At 40.3% G+C, this 18647-nt stretch overlaps 1 protein-coding gene across 6 annotated transcripts in view; it reads left to right on the forward strand.

Annotated features, from left to right (window-relative positions):
- The window catches only part of PER2 (period circadian regulator 2), a 46286-nt gene extending 30929 nt beyond the window's left edge, over nucleotides 1-15357 (forward strand). For all 6 annotated transcript variants that reach the window (XM_058421891.1, XM_040073800.1, XM_040073802.1 and 3 more), the window contains 14 exons: nucleotides 49-155; nucleotides 812-965; nucleotides 1146-1254; nucleotides 1692-1823; nucleotides 2989-3085; nucleotides 3606-3762; nucleotides 3845-3972; nucleotides 5419-5592; nucleotides 5850-6110; nucleotides 6847-7694; nucleotides 9403-9589; nucleotides 10104-10296; nucleotides 11845-11995; nucleotides 12926-15357. In XM_058421891.1, the coding sequence (XP_058277874.1) occupies nucleotides 49-155; nucleotides 812-965; nucleotides 1146-1254; nucleotides 1692-1823; nucleotides 2989-3085; nucleotides 3606-3762; nucleotides 3845-3972; nucleotides 5419-5592; nucleotides 5850-6110; nucleotides 6847-7694; nucleotides 9403-9589; nucleotides 10104-10296; nucleotides 11845-11995; nucleotides 12926-13075 (2848 nt within the window). In that variant the 3' untranslated portion in view covers nucleotides 13076-15357. The remainder of the gene's footprint in view (nucleotides 1-48; nucleotides 156-811; nucleotides 966-1145; nucleotides 1255-1691; nucleotides 1824-2988; nucleotides 3086-3605; nucleotides 3763-3844; nucleotides 3973-5418; nucleotides 5593-5849; nucleotides 6111-6846; nucleotides 7695-9402; nucleotides 9590-10103; nucleotides 10297-11844; nucleotides 11996-12925) is intronic.
- The last annotated feature ends 3290 nt before the right edge of the window (nucleotides 15358-18647 follow it).

The raw sequence follows: 18647 nt of genomic DNA on the forward strand, positions 1-18647 counted from the left end.
TTATTCTACTTGACTTTTATTATGTTTTCTTTGTCTTTCTTTCTCCAGAGCAGTACCTCTGTTGGGATACCTACCTCAGGATTTAATAGGAACACCAGTCTTGGTGCATCTTCACCCGAATGACAGACCCCTAATGCTAGCAATTCATAAAAAAAGTATGTAACCTCTTACTGTGGCAGAAATATAATTTTTTTTTTCCTAGAACTTTGTAATAAAGACTGTGAAGACCTCAACAAGTAGCAGGAGAAAAACAATTGTGACTTTGATTTTTTTTCCATGAGTAAATACTGAATCTTTTACTGCATGACTTGATTCTTAATGCAAATCCATGAGAAGGAGAAATCACTCAGTTTTGTGCTTTCTATGGGGCATACATATCTATTGTAAACAAATTGACTGGAAATAAATATTTCATACATAAAGAAAATTTCTTGAGAATAGTGTGATAGAAGTTGTCAAATCTTGTATGATAGTCTTATCTATCGTATAAGATAATAAGAAAAGAAGAAAATAAGAGCTGTTCTGGCGAAGTTTGTAAAGCTGCTTCTTTAGTTTGTTGTACTCTAAAGGTGATTTTCTTGACCATAGTCCAGTAAATTATGAAGATCTGCTTATTCTGGTAGCTCAGTATTGCTAAATGTATCGATGTACCCAGTATTTGTTCCCTCAGGTGGCGTCTTCCTCCATGAAGAGGAAGTACATTGAATGTCCATTCTCTCCATGAATGTGCAGTTGATTGTAAAATCCTGAATCATTACCTAGAATTGTGCAGACATTAATCTGAAATTTCTGTTTGCATCCTTCTTTGCAGTTCTTCAGTATGGAGGGCAGCCTTTTGACTATTCACCAATCAGGTTTTGCACTAGGAATGGAGATTATATCACCATGGACACCAGCTGGTCCAGTTTCATCAATCCTTGGAGTAGAAAAGTTTCGTTTATTATTGGAAGGCACAAAGTTAGGACGTAAGTCAATATATTTTTGGTTTTCCTTTCCTCAGGTTTGCAGAGAGATCCTTAAGATGAGGGAACAGAAAAAGCATTGGATTCTGTGTTAGATGTATAGGTGGTAAATTGAAACTGTGGTCTCTCTGTGGCTGAAACACTTGCTTTTGCAGTGAGCTGGAGTATGTTTGGTTTGTGCAGGGGTCCTTTAAATGAAGATGTCTTTGCTGCTCCCAACTACACAGAGGACAGAATCCTTCACCCCAGTGTTCAGGAGATCACTGAGCAGATCTATCGGCTCTTACTGCAGGTACAGCGAGTGCTTTGCTCTTACCCTCTTCATTTCCTGCTGAGGAAAGGCTCTTTATCTTGCTGGGACATTTGCTTTAGCTTCTTCTACTGTACTGCAATTTTTGGCTACAGTCCCGGGAATTCCTTGCACTCACAATTACCAGACAAGACTTTCTGAAGTATGTTAAAGCTCCAGTTATATCTTAAGAATTCTGTGTTGTTATGGAGGCCTCCAGACTAACAAAAGAAGACAAAACAAAAAATAAAATTTAAAAAACCCCAAAACAAAAAGCAAACAAACAAAAACACCACCAAACCACCAAGCAACAAAAGCCCCAGCGTAAAATAAAATCTCTTTTCCTGACCTGGAATTACTGGTGTCCTGAGGCAGGGGTGGGGGGTGTGTGTATACATACATGTGTATGTATTTATTTTTTTTTAATGTTGTTTTAACAGCCTGTACACAACAGTGGATCCAGTGGCTATGGAAGTCTGGGTAGCAATGGTTCACATGAGCACTTGATGAGTGTGGCATCCTCCAGTGACAGCACAGGAAATAACAATGAAGATGCTCAAAAGGATAAACCAGTAGGTTTTGAATTTTTCTCAGTCAAGTATGTGGCAAGCTAGTTAAAGTGGGGTTTTTTATCTTTTAGAATAACGTTTTCAAATTAGAAATAGGAGAAGGTACAAAGAAAAAAAATAAAGATGGCCTTAATACAGAAAAACCCTTTTGTCTGAGTGAATAAACATTTCTGGTGTAGATGAAGCCTCAGGGTACTGAAGCACGGTGATAGATGTGAAAGTCAGTGCCATAAAGAAGTCAAACCTGTGCGGTGTGTTTATTTCATCCAGTCTCTGTTACATGATGTATGTGCTGTGTTTCTTGGAAAACCACTTTGGATATGTGGAAGCGGTTTCTTTTGGGAGGGGAGAGTCTGTAATTACTGTTTTCCCAAATGAAAGTAAGAAGATTAAATGCAGTAATACCTGCTTGACCCTGATCACTTTTAATGTTTCAAAAATACAGCATTTATATAGAATGAAATAAATTGAACGGAATAAAACAATTTTCTAGTGTGTGCTTAGAACTTTGTGTTTAATTCTGAAAGCCAAAAATTTTCCTTGATAAGTTGTATATTGCTTGTAGGCTAATTCTGCCAAATCTGATTTGTGCTTCTGTGATCAGATTTTGCAGACTCCTGCTCTTGCCAAGGTGATCACTTTCCTGCCTTTCAGTTCTTAAACACTGGTGGAGTAAGCAGATGAAGTCTCAGGTTTCCTTATTTAACAGGGAAATAGATGCTTGGCGTTCCTTCACTATTTCCACAGACAATGCAGGCTGTTACAGTGCAGTTCTATAACATCCTGTCAGTGCTTGGTTAGACTTCTAGTTTTTTTACCAAGTGATAGGTTTGGTTTTTTTCTGAAGTCACCTTTGTAATGTATATTTTCTATTTTCCTATCCAAGTTATTCAAACAAATTAAACAAAATACTGAGTAATTGTTTAGAAAGAAACATGCTTTCAATTTCTTCTCTTGCCCCTTCCAAATTTTTGCAGCTGCACAATAAAACGGTATATATACGTATTTCTCCTGTGATCAAACTAATTGCAAGATAGAGACTGCTTACAACTGAGGTTAAATTTAGTCTACTGAGGAATCACCATGCATAATGTTTTATGTCAAAATTTTGTAATACACGTTTTATGTCAAAATTTTGAAATAACCGTTCTTCCCGAACTGCTTCCAGGAGGTTTGTCAGTATGCCCGTAAGGTGAAGAGTAAAGGACAGCGTATTTTCACTGACACTAAAGCAAAACTGGACTCTAAGAAAGAGTCTTTTGCAGGTAAGACATGAGCAGTTGCTAGTCTCTTGTGCTGGTCTCTTGGATAATATGGCAGCAGGACTTTTTTCTAGTTGAGTTCCAATCAATGCATGGAGACAGCCTTTTGTCAATTGAAATTATATTGTCCTGTGTGTCTCTACTGTGCCCAAGAAAATATTGTGTTTGGCTGTATTGAATCAATAGTGCTGTAACACATGGCCTAAAGCTGTTGTCTTGAAATGATTTTAGTGGGCACTAGAGTTGTCCTCACCCTGTGTTTCTACACTAATGATACATATTCTCTTATAGCCATAGTGCCTATTCACTTTGGATCCATATACAATCTAATTAAACTTTATAACTCCAAGAAGCTATTAGTGCGGAAAATATTTGCACAATATTAATTTATTAGTGCATGACAGTGGTTAATTTGTGACCTGCTAAATATGTAGAAATGAGAAACCTTTACTACTGTTGCTTTTAGGGGAGTTTGTGAGGATTTAATGTCTTAATTGCATAATAGCAGTATCTGTTTTCCCAGAAAAACAGAATCATGCTGGTGGTCAGGTGAAAGGTGTAGGGGGAAAGGATACTGCAGGAACAGCTGCTCCAAAAAATGTGACTACTGAAGAGCTGGCTTGGAAAGAACAACCTGTGTATTCCTATCAGCAGATCAGCTGTTTGGACAGTGTCATCAGGTGAGCAATCACTGAGTAAAATCCCCTTGACCTCTGGACACAGGACCAGCATGTCTAATACTGCTAAATCATTGTATTCTAGGTACTTGGAGAGTTGTAACGTGCCTGGTACAGCAAAAAGAAAATGTGAGCCCTCCACAAGTGTTGCATCACTGAGTTCTGGAGTTCATGAACAAAAAGCAGCTGATGATTCTATCCAGCCCTTGGGAGGTAACTGTATCACAGCTTTTTCATGGCTGAGTTTTGCTGGCAGGCAGTTGGATGCTAGTCCTTTGCAGAATAATGACAAGTATATTTTAGGCATGACCTCATAGCTGCTTTGTCAGTGTTGGATGTTAGTGATTTAACTTTTATCATTGATACCTTCCTTGCCATTAAAATACTGAGTAGTTGATTGCATATCTGGATTGTAGATCCAATAAGCCAGTTTGTACTGTGCAAAATACAGTAGGATTTTGAGGTTCAGGACTTGAATCATGATCAAATGTAGGAAGCTTATTTCACAGTTAGGACTTGTAAGAACAATCAGCTGAAGAGCCTAGCAGCTAATTAATTGCAACAAAAATATGCATATTACATTTCTGCTTAAAAAAAGGAATGAGAAGGTAAAATGCAGCCCTGGACTGTGTTTTACAAGATGTTAGAATCCAATGTTCATCCATGAAAACAAGAAGCTGGGGATTACTGAGGCAAGCTGTCTAAAAAGTGTGCTGCAGACAGAAACATTCAGTTAATTTTTTAGGCCTTTGAGGTAGTATTTGACATAGTCCCTTGTCTGGATGGGGAGCTAAATGAAGAATAAATCTGGTTAGTACAAGGATTTTGAGATTGGTAATGAACTGCATACAAATGAGAGATTTGCTCATTCTACCTTGTCATTATGTGAGGCTGAAGGGAGAGTGTCCAGTGGAGTTTCTCAAAAAATGGGTTGTGGGAATGATCTTGGCTATTTGATGAGCTTCAAAAAGGAGTTCTAATGCAGCTTTTAGAGTCAAATTAGAAGGTATCAGTAGACCAGGAACAAAGAGTCCTGCAGCAGGGACTGAAATGCTGTAATTTGGAGTCTCTGTGGTTCTGGTTGGCAGGAGATGATGTGGGTCACCAGCTCTTTGTTGCACTGATGTCTGAGACAGATGAAGTCACCGGTCAGGAAAAAGGCAAAGTTTAGATCTCCAATATGTGTTATGGAAGTATTCTTATGGGAGGAGGAGGAGTGCTCTGACCTCTGCTGGATTACTGTGTGTAGCTTTCAGGGCAAAGAGTTTTAAAGAGCTGGATGCTCCAAACAAAGCTGTTAGAGCAATCAGCTAATGGAAGAAATCAGTGTACAACACTCTGGGAACTGGGGGCAACTTTTTCTTGGGCTGGAAGAGGTTAGACAATTTCTTCCAAAATTGTGCCGTGAAAGAAGAGTGAAGACAGAAAAGGAGGAAAATTTTCTTCATTGAAAAGGTTTGGTTTGGCTGTATATGGGCTTAGGGGATTGCATTTGTCGCTCCACAGTCATTCTAGTCCTGGAGTGAATAAAGTAAAAAGTTCACTTTTTTGTCTTGTCAAGCACAGTTTGGCCTTTACTGTTTTGCAGCCCTAGCAGCATGCAACTTGAATTTGCTCTTGTTTGTGTTCAGTAAGCTGCAACTTTATTTCTTTAAACAGATCCTGCTGTGTTGAAGGCATCTGGTAAATCAAGTGGTCCCCCAGTGGTTGGTGCTCACTTGACATCTTTGGCTTTACCTGGCAAGCCTGAAAGTGTTGTGTCTCTCACCAGTCAGTGCAGCTACAGCAGCACCATTGTTCACGTTGGAGACAAGAAGACACAACCTGAATTAGGTGAGACTTTTGCTAATATTTTTTCTTCAAGATGGCAAGTGCTAGCAAGTTCAAATTTTAGACATGTGAACAGCTGATATCTTCTCGTGACTTACATCTTCTTACAGCCAAGATGGTTTTAGGAAATGGAATAAATAGGGATGGAATGTGTAATCTTAAACTCGCAGCAAAATTATTACAGAATTGTAATGCCTTAAAAATGCATGTACAGGGCTTTCTTTGCTTCATCTTGAGTATTTTGCCTTCTGTTCCTGTAGAAATGATAGAAGATGGTCCAAGTGGAGCAGAAATCGTAGATGGCCAGCTTCTTGCCCCTCCATCCAGCTCTGCACACATAAATCAAGAGAAGGAGCCATTTAAAAAACTGGGTCTTACAAAGGAAGTCCTTGCAGTGCATACGCAAAAAGAGGAGCAGAGCTTCTTGAATAAATTCAAAGAAATCAAGAGGTTTAATATTTTTCAATCACACTGCAATTACTACTTACAAGATAAACCAAAAGGACGGCCTGCTGAACGTGGTATGGCACTAGTTTTCACTATAAAACTTGTACTTACATAGAAAGTAAATCCTATTGGGAGGGCATTTCCATTTTTAGTTGTTTTGTGGGGCCAGTGTGAACAGTGACGGTTGTATGCTATTTTCAAAACCCACAGAAAAAAATTCTGACAAATCTTGCTAGAAGACTTAAAGTGGAATATTGCTTTTAGTGTCCTAATGGACAATTTAGTAACTAATATTTTGATTTTTTCTGTTCTCTATACTGTTACTCTCATGCATCTGCTTTCAAGTGACAAAAAATCCTGCTTTAGAATGTTTGTTTTACTGTATCTCTGCTTGTATTCCCTTGCTTTTCTTTTCCTTCTGTCTTGCCATCTGTCTTCAGTTCAGATTTTTGGTTTTGTTTTGTTTTCAGCTCCTTTGTTTTCCAGTTTTCCCCATTCCACTGTTGTGTAATTGGTGAGACAATCTGATAATTGTCTGGTTGCCTTTAAGGTAATAATGTGATCAGCAGGATGGAAATGGCAGAGACTAGCAGCAATAGTGAGGTTGTTTTGTTTGTTAGGCCTAGGAGCTCTGGGTGGCATTTTCAGAAGTGCTTGATATGATCTGTCTTTGTTCTCATTTCGGTCTTGGCTTGAAACAGAAGTCAGACGCTGCTCAGCATTTTTTTCAGATTTTTATCTTTTCAATTTAAAGAGTCACACAGGTCCTGTATAGCTGTATTTTTATAACCTTTCTCACGACTTTTGCAGGTGGCCGCGGACAAAGAAACACCACTTCTGGAACGGATCAACCTTGGAAGAAAAGCGGAAAGAACAGGAAATCAAAGCGCATCAAACCACAGGAATCTTCAGACAGCACAACTTCTGGAGCTAAATTCCCCCACAGGTTTCCCCTCCAAGGTTTAAATGCCACGGCCTGGTCGCCATCAGAGACTTCCCAAGCCAGCTACTCGGCAGTGTCCTTCCCCACCGTCATGCCTGCGTATTCCCTTCCTGTGTTCCCAGCAGCAGGGACGGTGCCGCCGGCTCCCGAGACTTCGCTCTCCGGTTTTAATCACTTGCCAGACTCCGCAAACGCTTGCCCTGTGCAGCCATCCCAGTTCTCCGCGCCCTTCGTGACCCCCGTGGTGGCTCTCGTGCTCCCCAACTACGTGTACCCGGAGATGAACAGTAACTTCCCGCAGGCGCTGTACCCCAGCCAGCCCAGCTTCCCCGGCCATCCCTCCTTCTCCTCACAGACGCTGTTCCCAGCGCAGCCCCCCTTTGGCGCGGCCGGCCCCTTCCCGCAGCAGGCATTTTTCCCGGCGCAGCCGTTCCAGTACAACCCCCCAGCGGAGACCGAGAGGGCTCCTGTGGCAGAGCCACGCAACGAGCCCTCGCGTTCCTGCACTCCGCAGTCGCTGGGTCCTCAGGACCAGGCTTCCCCGCCTCTGTTCCAGTCGAGGTGCAGCTCTCCTCTGAACCTTCTCCAGCTTGAAGAAACCACCAAAGCTGCGGAGAGTGGAGCTCCTGCAGGTTTACATGGGGCTTTGGGTGAGGAAGGAGCCATAGGCGAGATCAGGACATCGGATAACGGCAGCGGGAAGGAATCCTTACCTGTAAGTCTGGATCGTATCCTCCTTCTCCTGGCTCTGCTGCATCGTTTTCAGTCCTTTTGCTTCCAGGACCTGTGTGTCAACCATAGACAGAAGTTAGATAATGCCAGGAGCCGGACTCAAAAGTGTAATTGATAAATTCAGACTTTAGCAAACTGAATAAAGCGTGAAGTCCAAACATTAGAATAGTTTCGACCTTTAAAAATTAAATCTGCCTCATCGTTCTTCTAAAGTTCCTCTAGGAAGCTTGAAAATGTATCCTGAAAGTGTTCCATTTCATTGAAGAAAATAAGAATATGGATAAGCCCATTGAAAACCACCGAAATAAACAGTAAAATAATGTGGGCGCTTTATTTTTAGCAAAATCTTTTGTGCTAGTGAATTTGTGTGCATGGGAAAAACAATCTGGTCTGAAAGAAGCTGATTTAAATTAAAATCACATCTGTGTTCACAAACAACCAACCTCAGTAAATGAAGAGTTCGTCATTTCTTGCAGACCATAACTTTATTTTTGTTTTGTTTGTTGCCCTAAAACTATGCTGAACTATTTGGTAACTTCAGGGTTTTTTTTATTTCCTGGCTCATTCCAATTTGAGAAATCATTCTAACAAATAACTTGAGATGGAGTAATATGACTGTAAAGGTTTCCATGTTAGAAATATGTAAACTATTATCTGTGCTTCCTAAAGGCACCATAGAGTATCGGTATAAGTGCTGGTGGGATGGAGCTGCGTCCTATATATTTTTTGCCTGCCTCCTTCCACTATTCAGAAACGTGTTCAGGGTAAAGTCAGTTCTTTCCATTATTGCATGTTGTGTTAAGTTCTGTCAGCCTTAGTTTCTAATATTTAATCTTCAGACTAATTTGCAATCAAGTTTTGATTAGGTTAAAAATTAGTGTAGTTAATGCTCCTTCCCTTAAAAATATACAAATGAGTGATCTAGCCTAGGGACATTTTCTTACTACTCTCAATGCTACTCTTCCTTCTCATCTCAAGGAGATGGAACAGTGAGGGATGCTGATGCAAATCCTTTGAGGTAGATTTTAGTAGGAGCAACTGCTAGTATGTTGTGAGCGGCTTGGGTAAAATCTGACTTGTCCAGGACACTAGATGCTGTTAAGAGTGAACAGGAAATGAGTTTCTTACTTTCATTTTTTGAAGAGAAATTCAATTGGTCTTGCTGAAGGACCCCCTGCCTGCCTGTCCACTTCAGTCCACTTCATTATTCCTTGGCATATGTTACTGGTGACTGTTTTTGAATAGTTATGGTCATTAGAATATGAAGTGGAATGGATTTATTACTAATCGTTTACATGATTAGTAATGCAGCTATTACATTTAGTAAAAAATGTATTCGTAAATAAAGCCCTTCTCATATCCCTTCTCATACTAGTTGATCCATTCTCTTTGTTTGTCTCCTCTAGTTTTGAATGTAGGAACTTTTTTTGTCTAAGAGGGATGTTGAGCTAATTTTATGAGATGGTCTGGGGTTAAAGTTCATGTTGATGTGTAAGTGTAGAGGAGTGCTGCCAACTTTGTGGGCTTTTATTTAAATGGACACTGCAGAACTATGGACTGTTTATTACCTTGAAGCATAATTTCTGAGAATTTATTCATTTAGAGTAACAAAGCCATTACATTTAGTTAATAGATAGCTTTGATTTTTGGTGTTTGGGCTTTTTAATTTTATTTTTTCTCCTTATCACTAGGCTGAATCTCCAATGGATGCTCAAAACAGCGATGAACTCTCCATGTCCAGTGTCCTGCTTGACATTTTACTGCAGGAGGGTGCATGTTCAGGCAGTGGCTCTGCCTCCTCAGGGAGTGGTGTGTCTGCAGCTGCCGAGTCCCTGGGCTCTGGCTCCAACGGCTGCGGCATGTCGGGGAGCCGAACAGGTAACTCGGGCAGCCAGGGCCCTCCTGGCCTGCCACAGGAGTGGGAGGAGTTGCAAACACCACGGGCACCGAGTGAAAAGCTTTGTCTTCACTCCTCGTTGCATAGCTTCTTCTTGATTTCTTTCTTACTGCATTACACAAATGTTTTTCTATTGTGCTTGATTTACAGAATAGGATCTTTTCTAAGCGGGTGTGAAACGAGCATTAAGATACTATATGGGTATAAAATAATAAGAAGAAGACCATAACTCCTTCATATTCATTTAAAATTTTTCATTTAAAGTGAGCTAATTATTCTGTTGAAATTTAATGAAGACCTTACTTAAGAATTTGAGTTTTTAAGAGATATAATGCAGTTACTCAAGGGTGGAAGTTCCCTCTGTTTAAAAAGAAGTAGTAAAATAGTGGTTGTATTTATGCATTCAGTTCTCTTTAATCTTCTCTACACTGAAAACCTGTCAGATAATCCATGTATTGGACAATTCATAACGAAATGTTTCATCTCTGTTTACAGGTAGCAGTGAAACTAGTCACACCAGCAAATACTTTGGGAGCATCGATTCCTCAGAGAACCACCATAAAACCAAAATGAAGACAGAAATGGAAGAAAGTGAGCACTTCATCAAATACGTGCTTCAGGATCCCATCTGGCTGCTGATGGCTAACACAGATGACACAGTGATGATGACATACCAGATCCCCTCACGGTAATTCCAGTGGCACAGCCCAGCACACATTCTGGAGTTAGGGGAAGGAGAATGTACGGGAGGGAAGGCGTGTAGGAATCTCTAGCTCAGCAGGAATGAACTGGTTTTAATGTTTAGCTCAGTGTCAAGACAAATTCTTGCTTCCTTTATGTGTTTTGTATATTCCACAAGAACTTCTCAAGATGGAAAATTTGTTTAATTAGGCTTGGCTGTATTTTTAGGTCAATTTCCTGAATTGAAATGAAGTGTGTGTATTTTTTGGGAGCTGTTCCATAGTTATTGATTTGTAACTACTTGCCCACAATACCCTGGAGAATGTGCTTAGATCTAGGCATGGTCTGGCCTCAAAGATCTCCTGTTGTCCTTGAGATGCCACATCCAGTGGAATGCTGCTCTTGGACTTGTGGATTTTTTTTTTCCTGAGTTGTTAACTTTGATATGTTCATTCTTCTTCATAAATTAGGGCAAGGAAGTAGAAGGTAAAAATCATATAGCTTCTAATAAAATAAACTTTTTTAAAAAAAATAAAAAATACACTACTTCAGAAGCAAAGAGCAGATTAAGGGGCAGAAGGGGTGACAAGTCTATGGATTATCTTATTCAACCTACTTGTTTATATTTCTTGGGAGCAGTAAGTGGTGTTTGGAGAAGAACAGGAGTTTTCAGTATAGACAAGCCTTTGAAAGATTTCAGAATTCAAAAGCACAGACATGATGGGCAAAGTAAAGAATACATTGTAAGAACTTCAGCTGTTTTTTCCTAGTTTTAAAAGTACTTTGACATGTCTCAGTTTCTGTAGTCTGAAGTGCTGACAGCCATAGGTGGGGATTCCAGTAGTCCATGAAAGCAGCAAAGCCTGCCAAAGGACAGGATATTTTGGTAAGAAGAGTGAAGCTTATTGTCAGAGTGTGATGCCCAAGAAGTGAGGTGTAAATCCAGCCTGTTCTTAGGTACCCTGTAAGGAATAGAAATTATTTTGGGTTTCCTGGAACTTGCTTTTTCTTGTCGTCTTTTACAGAGGGATACAGCCCGTAAAAGTTGCTGTGGGATGGGTTTTTGTGAGTTCCTGAACGGAGGGGAGGGCATTTGGAGAGAGAGAGAATTTTGGCTGCTGAAATAGAGTTGTTTTCTAAAGCTTAGTTCATTCTTGGTGACCTTCTTAAACACATCTTACTACTCCTGCTTTATCTCCTGTGCACTGAGCGTCTGTTTTGGGTTATTCTCTCACTGAAGGGGAGCTTGGAACTGCAGCAGCAGCAGAGGGAAGCTGCAGTTTTGCTGGTTGCACTGGTGGTGCTGCCTGAATGGCTCTAAGAAAACTGCTCTCACTGGTGGGATTTGAAAAGACAGTGAGCCAGCAGAGATGTCTGCAAATGCAGAGAGCAGCTGGAGTAATCACATCTCATTTTTTTCCAATATAAGATTTCTAAGCATAGCGTTCTGGAACAAAAAGAGTCTTTAAAAATGTTAGTATTTGACTGTGTAACTCACATGGGCATGAAGCCCAGAAACTGCTGAAGCTCAATTTCTAAATACATTTTATTTTAGGGATTTGGAAACAGTTTTAAAAGAAGACAAGCAGAAATTAAAGCAAATGCAGAAACTACAGCCAAAATTTACAGAAGAACAAAAAAGAGAGCTTATTGAAGTTCATCCATGGATCCAGCAAGGTGGACTGCCAAAAACTGTTGCTAATTCTGTAAGTTTAATGAGTTAATTACTTTTGCATGTAGAATAGTGCTTAAATTATTAGCTGCCTATGTTAGACTCTTCCTTTCCTGTTGTTATGAAAGCATGGTCAATTATGCATAGGAAAAAAATTCAAACTTTCATGCAGTGGTTTCTAGCTTGATTCAATTTAGCATAAATCTTCTTTCCAGTGGAGGAAATTAAAGTACTCATGAATACAGTATAAGAAATTTCCTTCCTCTTTCTGCATTTCCCTGTCTGTTTGAAATGCTTTAGCAACACAGCAGAAACTTACCTACATAAAAATCTCTACTGTATATGCAGAAATGGATGCCCGTTGTTTTCAGAGTGCAAAATGCATGGCAATATCCTGATCCTTTTTTCTATCAGACTTCTCACTCGGGATCACGATTCCTCTAAGTAGTTTAATGGCTTGAAAGGGAAAAAAAAGAAAAAAACCCAACAAAACGAAGCATCCATGCAATTTTATTTGTTGTCTATGTATTTTGCTTTTTCACACACAAGTACCTGATTGCATTTTGTTTTCCCTAAGCTTTCTATCACTTGTGTGGTTTGCACAGAAGCTGTCAAACGCAGAGGCTCTGTTTGCACATGAGCGTTTCAAAAGTCAGTGTGAAGGAATTGCAGTGGAATCCTAATGGTGACGTTAATGTCACTGCAGCACTGATCCTACAAGCACACAGCTTGGGATCTGTGGCACAGCTACTTCCAGCAGAGTTCTCAAGTGCATCCATTGATTTACTGCACTTTGCACAATCATGGTGCGTGGAAAAGTCGTGGAGTAAAATATATCTGCTAGCTGCAGCACAGGTGGAAAGGTTCTCTTGGAATCAAGGATCACATGCAGGTGGACTGGTACTTGGAAAGTTTTTCATTTCATTTTACTGATGAGTGTTCCTATTCTTTTTTTTCTTTTTAGGAATGTATTTTTTGTGAGGACAATATACAGAGCAATTTTTATACATCATATGATGAAGAAATCCATGAAATGGACCTTAATGAAATGATTGAAGATAGTGGAGAAAACAACTTGGCTTCCCTGAATCAAGTCAGTGAAGAACAAACATAGCCTTTTGAGCCTGTTGTTTTGAAAATGGCTTCAAAACGACAGCGAAGGATCCGTAAAGGTTTTAATCTTTTATCCAACAGGATGAATCCAATTCATAAAAGCAAATGTGTTTTTCTTGCTCTAGAAGAGTCATTTGTGAATGAATCTCTTTTTAAATGGTGGCAATCTCTTCCCAGTAAGGACATTGTTGAAGATGGTACAGCTTTTCTTTAAAAGACTCATTTTGCACTTACATGCCTCGAGTATTTCTTTATAAACTATAGAAACTTTCATTGATGCCTACTGTTTTTGTAGAGTGGGTTAAGAAGTGCTGAAAATCTCCTCATGTACATACGGTTCTTCAGATCTCCTTTTGGTGACGATTCAGCGTTATAAATTGTTGAGCAATTTTGCTTAGTGGCTCTTTAGCATTGTTCTCAATATTTGAAGTGGTCCAGCATAGTGGAAGAAACAGCCTTCAAGGAAATCAATTCACACTTGCCCTTCTCATACCAGTTGATCCATCCTCTTTGTCTGTCTCCTCTACTTTTGAATGTAGGAACTTTTTTTGTCTAAGAGGAATGTTGAGCTAATTTTGTAAGGTGGTCTGGGGTTAAAGTTCATGATGATGTGTAGGTATAGAGGAGTGCTGCCAACTTTGTAGGCTTTTATTTAAATGGACACCACAAAACTATGAACTGTTTATTACCTTCAAGCATAATTTCTGAGAATTTCTGGTCAAGAAATCATTATGCTTAAAGATTTAAAAACCTTCAGACCACAGAGGATGGCACTGCAGCCCTGCTGTTAGACAGAGCCTGGGGTAACTTTAACCTTTATTTCTGACTTGTTCTGTCAGGAGGTTGGCCATCAGTTTTTCCAATGTGGCTAAACAAACATCAAATATGTATGTGGCAAGGGAAGATTAGATGTGTCATTTGAAGATAGTTCTTACAAAAAAAGAGGTGATTTTAAGAATGGTGTTGACTCACTCAATTTGATTTACATAATCTCCGATTGAGCGTGGCTGGAATCCTTTGCCGTTGAAGATTTCTTTTTAATGCCTCTGAGACATTGACTTGAATATGTGTACTTTTATGTTCTTGTGCTGTTTATGTCTGTTGGATGTGGGAAGAGAACACGAGAGAACAACTTTTAATATGTTGGTTAGTTAAAGGACATTTAGTTGCTGTATTGCCAAGATGTCATCTGTAAGTCTTGGGGTGAAAAATGACGAAAGTTAATTCAATTAACTTTGATATGTTTGTCTTAAAATATTTGTCATGGGAAGCATTTCCTTTTTTATTAGGATAATATTTCTATTCCCTGAAATTTGAGGTTATTTTCATTCTTTACAAATATTTCTCTTTGTATAGAGAGAGGATGTGAAGTTAGATCTGACACCAAAAACACGCAAAAGTGACTGGTATTTACTTAGCAGAAGAAATAATTTATTTCAAGTAATTAGTTATTAATTGGAAAATTTGTGCTGGAGACAGGTTCTGCAGGTATCAAAGTGTGTCAACTTGTGAAACAAGCAAAATTACAACTTTAAGAACTAAATAAGTATCTTAAATGTAGTGTGAAGCACTACAAGATCTGGTGCCTGTCTTTAACAGCTGACCAAGTTCAAACATAAATATTTGTAAATACAAAGTGAATGAGAAATTTTCCAGTGTTGGTGTTCACGTCCGATGTATTAAATGTTTTAATCATACATGGAACAGTGCAGCTCTAGCAACATATGAAATATATTTCATTTTTACGTGGAGACGCAAACATGGACCAGGGTTTGGGAAAAATAAAAGCTTTACATAAAAGGAGTGCATCATAATTACACAAATCATTTTCAAAGACTTCTCAACCACTTTGAACTTTGCTTTAGCATGCTTTTCCCTCCCCCCATGTCTTTTTTTATTTGTCCTCTTTTCTTCTATTGTTTTTTTTCAATGACCATCTTGTAACCATAACTTAGTGGAAGGAAGAGAAAAGTATATTTAGAGCATTTTGTGGATGTGCTTACTTATGGACTTAATCTTGCATCCTTAAAGTGTTTGCATTTACAGGGTGGTATTAAAATATTTTCCTGTAACTTTAAATCTACATGCCTCCATTTATAGATAAGATTCTGAAGCTGTAATTTTTCCAAACTGTTGTAAGATGATTTATTTGTGATGACACTTTGTCAACATGTCAACAATGTTTTCTGTACACTGTGCAATATATTTTGGTTTTGCCACTTGTGACTAATTTTTATGACTTTGCTTTTTAGAAAACTGGTAAATAAAACAGATATATTTTTAGTTGGCCTTTTTGTTCCTTGAGGCTTCCACTCCAAGAAAGAATTCAGAACATGTGCTTTACTGATGGCATGTGAACTGGTATTTCAAACTCTGGCTTCCTGTCCTGGAGTTAAATCGCTGCCAGCTTTTCTGCCCTCTAAGTTTAGTGGTCACATGGAAGGCTCAGTCTTTATATTGAGTTGTTCTGGAATCATGTGCAGGTTTCCTGGAAGAGCACGTGCAGCTGAGCTCTGTGGTGTTCAGATCTGCCAGAAGACACCTTTGTGCTTTTTGCTTTGTTCAGTGTCAGCTGCAGCCCTGAGCTTTTACAGGGGTGGCTTAGGGACAGAGAATTCCAGTTATGCCCCTTGGATTTGCTCTGTACAGTGATTTTCAGTCTTCTGTTGAGGTGTGGGGTGTTGTCTTTGAAGATTGCTAAAACTTTTCAAGCTGGAGTGCTTCCCTGTTGGTGTTTAATTCTCTGGTGAGTGGAGCAGTGCTGGAGCTCAGGGCTTGGACTCCTCCTGTTCACAAGGGACTCAGGTTATGACACCTTCATTGACTCTCGTTTTTGTTGTGTTTTGAGATGTTTGTGGAATTTTTTTAAACAGAGCAAGCTAGTACAAGCCCTGACTTAGTCATAAAGGACCCAGATACTTCTGGAAGCTGCACAGTGAAGGTGTTTGGTACCACAGAACAGTACAGCACACAGGTGAATTGCCTTCACACCAAGGGCAGAATGGTGGTGGTGTCTGCTTAACTGCCAAGACCTGCATTTTAAAACGTGCTTGTTGAACACATCATCCTCTGAATTAACCCTAAATTTGTGGGCAGTTCTGTCTGTCTGGAAGCACTTCTGTCCTAGCAGCACCTCAGGTAAGGGTGCAGAGGAGAGATGTGCTGATGGAGCTTTGACAGAGCTCCAAACCTGTGTCACCCACCTGAAGGGCTCCCTGTGCCACTCCGGAGCTGCTGGCACTTGGATGCAAGTTCTGAAAATTAAGAACCTTGGGAGCACTGAGCTGCTGCTGCTGGGATAAACTACCAGGTAATGTCTCACACTAGTTTCTGCTTTTGTTAATTTTTTTTTTTTTTTTTTTTTCCAATTGTAAATGTAGTAAGAGTACGAGTTGAACGTGGCTTCACGTATTCATGTACTCCTTGGTGAGGTGTCTCCTGCCCGAACCCGGAGCCACGGGCTGGCACTGCAGAGCTGTAGGGAGAAGCCTTTGTCTGAGTTTTCCCCACCTCAGCAGCCCCTAGATGTCACTGGTGTCCTGGGATTATCTTGGGCAGCATTTCCACCCCTGTTTGTCTTTATTCAGCTTCTTGTATATTGGAGCTGTTGAGTTTGCCATGACATTATTTGATGTGAGGTGAAAGCTCTGTGGCTTGAATTTCAAATAAGCTGATGACAAAATTCATACCGAAGAGCTGTTGGCCCACCAACAGTGAATGCAAACATAAGCTCTGCCTGGAAAAAGGAAACAGACTGCTGAAAGCATCAGGTTTTAGTCCACTTAACAGCTGTCATGAATTTAGAGGTGGAAAAAGATGCTGTCCTTACTGAGAATCAAGATATCCTTGCTGGTTATTTTGTCTCCAAGAAGGGTGGAAAGAACCCAAGGCACTGATAAGCCTCTGACCCAACAAAGAACATGGTGAAATAAGTTGCATGTTTCTGGCAAAGTAACAAACAGATGACTTGAAGGAGGATAAGGATTGTAGGTGTAACTTCCAGAAATTCCCCTGTTTGATTGATCACACGTACTTAGGAGCTTAAGAAATTTATTCAGTGTCTTGAACAAGGTACTGAACAGCTCAGAACCTCCTTTCTCTCAGGCTGTGGAAGAGGACGTTTCAAGGGGTGATGCACAAGCTGTGTAACAGCTTTGTCTCCCTTCACTGGAACCATTGAAAATACCGAACAACTAAACCCAACCCTCTCCAGGCTTTCCAAGTGGAAAAGTCACGTAAGGCTGGGTAGAAACTGAGGCAACTGAGCTCTTAATCATGGGTATTTCTCTCGGTATCTGCTGATACAACATGAGCTCCCCAGGCTGCTGTGTGCAGCAGCAGTGTGTGTGTGGTGAGGTTTCATTCCCCAGCATTTCTGTGGTTGCAGAGTAGCTGCTGTGGCAGCACATGAAGTGTTTCACCTCGGTGGATAATACAGAGTGTGAGAACACTTGGCACTCACTTGGAGAGAAGATGGATTTTAGCTGAAGGAAGTTGTTCAAGAGGCCCGGTGTGCTGAGGCAGGGCTGGGGACAATGCAGGAAGGGCAAATGAGCACCTGCTGCAGCTGGGTGAAAGGTTTGGTGGGGCACTGCACCCTCAGCCCTAGAGGGATGTGCTGCTTTGCACTTCATTTGTTTTCATTTGTTTTCCTTTGTTTTGGAGACAAATATAAGGGTGGATTCAAATTTCCTGGTATTCCAGGATTTGTTGAGGTGTACTTCTCACTCGGTCTGTAGTAAAACAGGATACAGTGAATTTATTGCTCTCTTTAAATTGTTACAGTGATCTAAAAGTAAACTGCCTATGTTACTGTTGCACTGCCTGCTTCAAAAAGTCTACGTCTGTCCAGAACTTACTGACTCTGCTTTTCTGCTTTCCCTTCCGTTGTCACCAGCTGAGTCCCTTGGAAATCCGTGGCCTTTTTGCGCAGGGTGCTGGATAGATTGAGCCAGTGTACTGCTCTAATTGCTGTAATCGCTAATTTGCTTAGCTGCAGGAAGCAGGAGGGTTGGTGGGTGCCTGTGCATCCCCTGCCCTGGTTTGGAGGAGCGCTGGGGCTGGAGCAGCTCCGTTTGGTGGCACCTGGCAGGATGGGCTCAATTCCTTCAGCTCCCAGGTGAGTGATGTGAGTGGCACACGGGATTTCCAGCAATGGCTTCATCTGGGCCATCTGGCCATTCTGTTTGCTGTCACTTTTGCTCCTCCTGACCGCCTCTCTCCAGCATTGAAGTGTTTGCAGTTTTGTTGGGAGCATATAAAGACTGAGGCTGACACATAAATTAGGCTCGGGACTTTCTTTGTTCTTGTGTTAATAAACTTCTCTCACCTCCTTTAACCTTCAGTCTCGGATTCAAATACTGGCGGATCTGCCCTCACATATTTTGGAAAACTATTCTTTCATGGTTCAGTTGTGTTTCTAAAATTGGTAGAAACCAGGGTCTCCTGATGAAAATGGTTAATTAAATTGCAGAGTAACAACTTTGTGCTGAGCAGTACCTGCAATGCAGAGGTTCTGTTTCTTCTAGAGTCCTAAAATACATAGTTTGTTTCTGCAGCAATTCAGGATTCTA

Source organism: Hirundo rustica, chromosome 10 (genome assembly GCF_015227805.2).
Source record: "Hirundo rustica isolate bHirRus1 chromosome 10, bHirRus1.pri.v3, whole genome shotgun sequence".
NCBI classification, from domain to species: domain Eukaryota; kingdom Metazoa; phylum Chordata; class Aves; order Passeriformes; family Hirundinidae; genus Hirundo; species Hirundo rustica.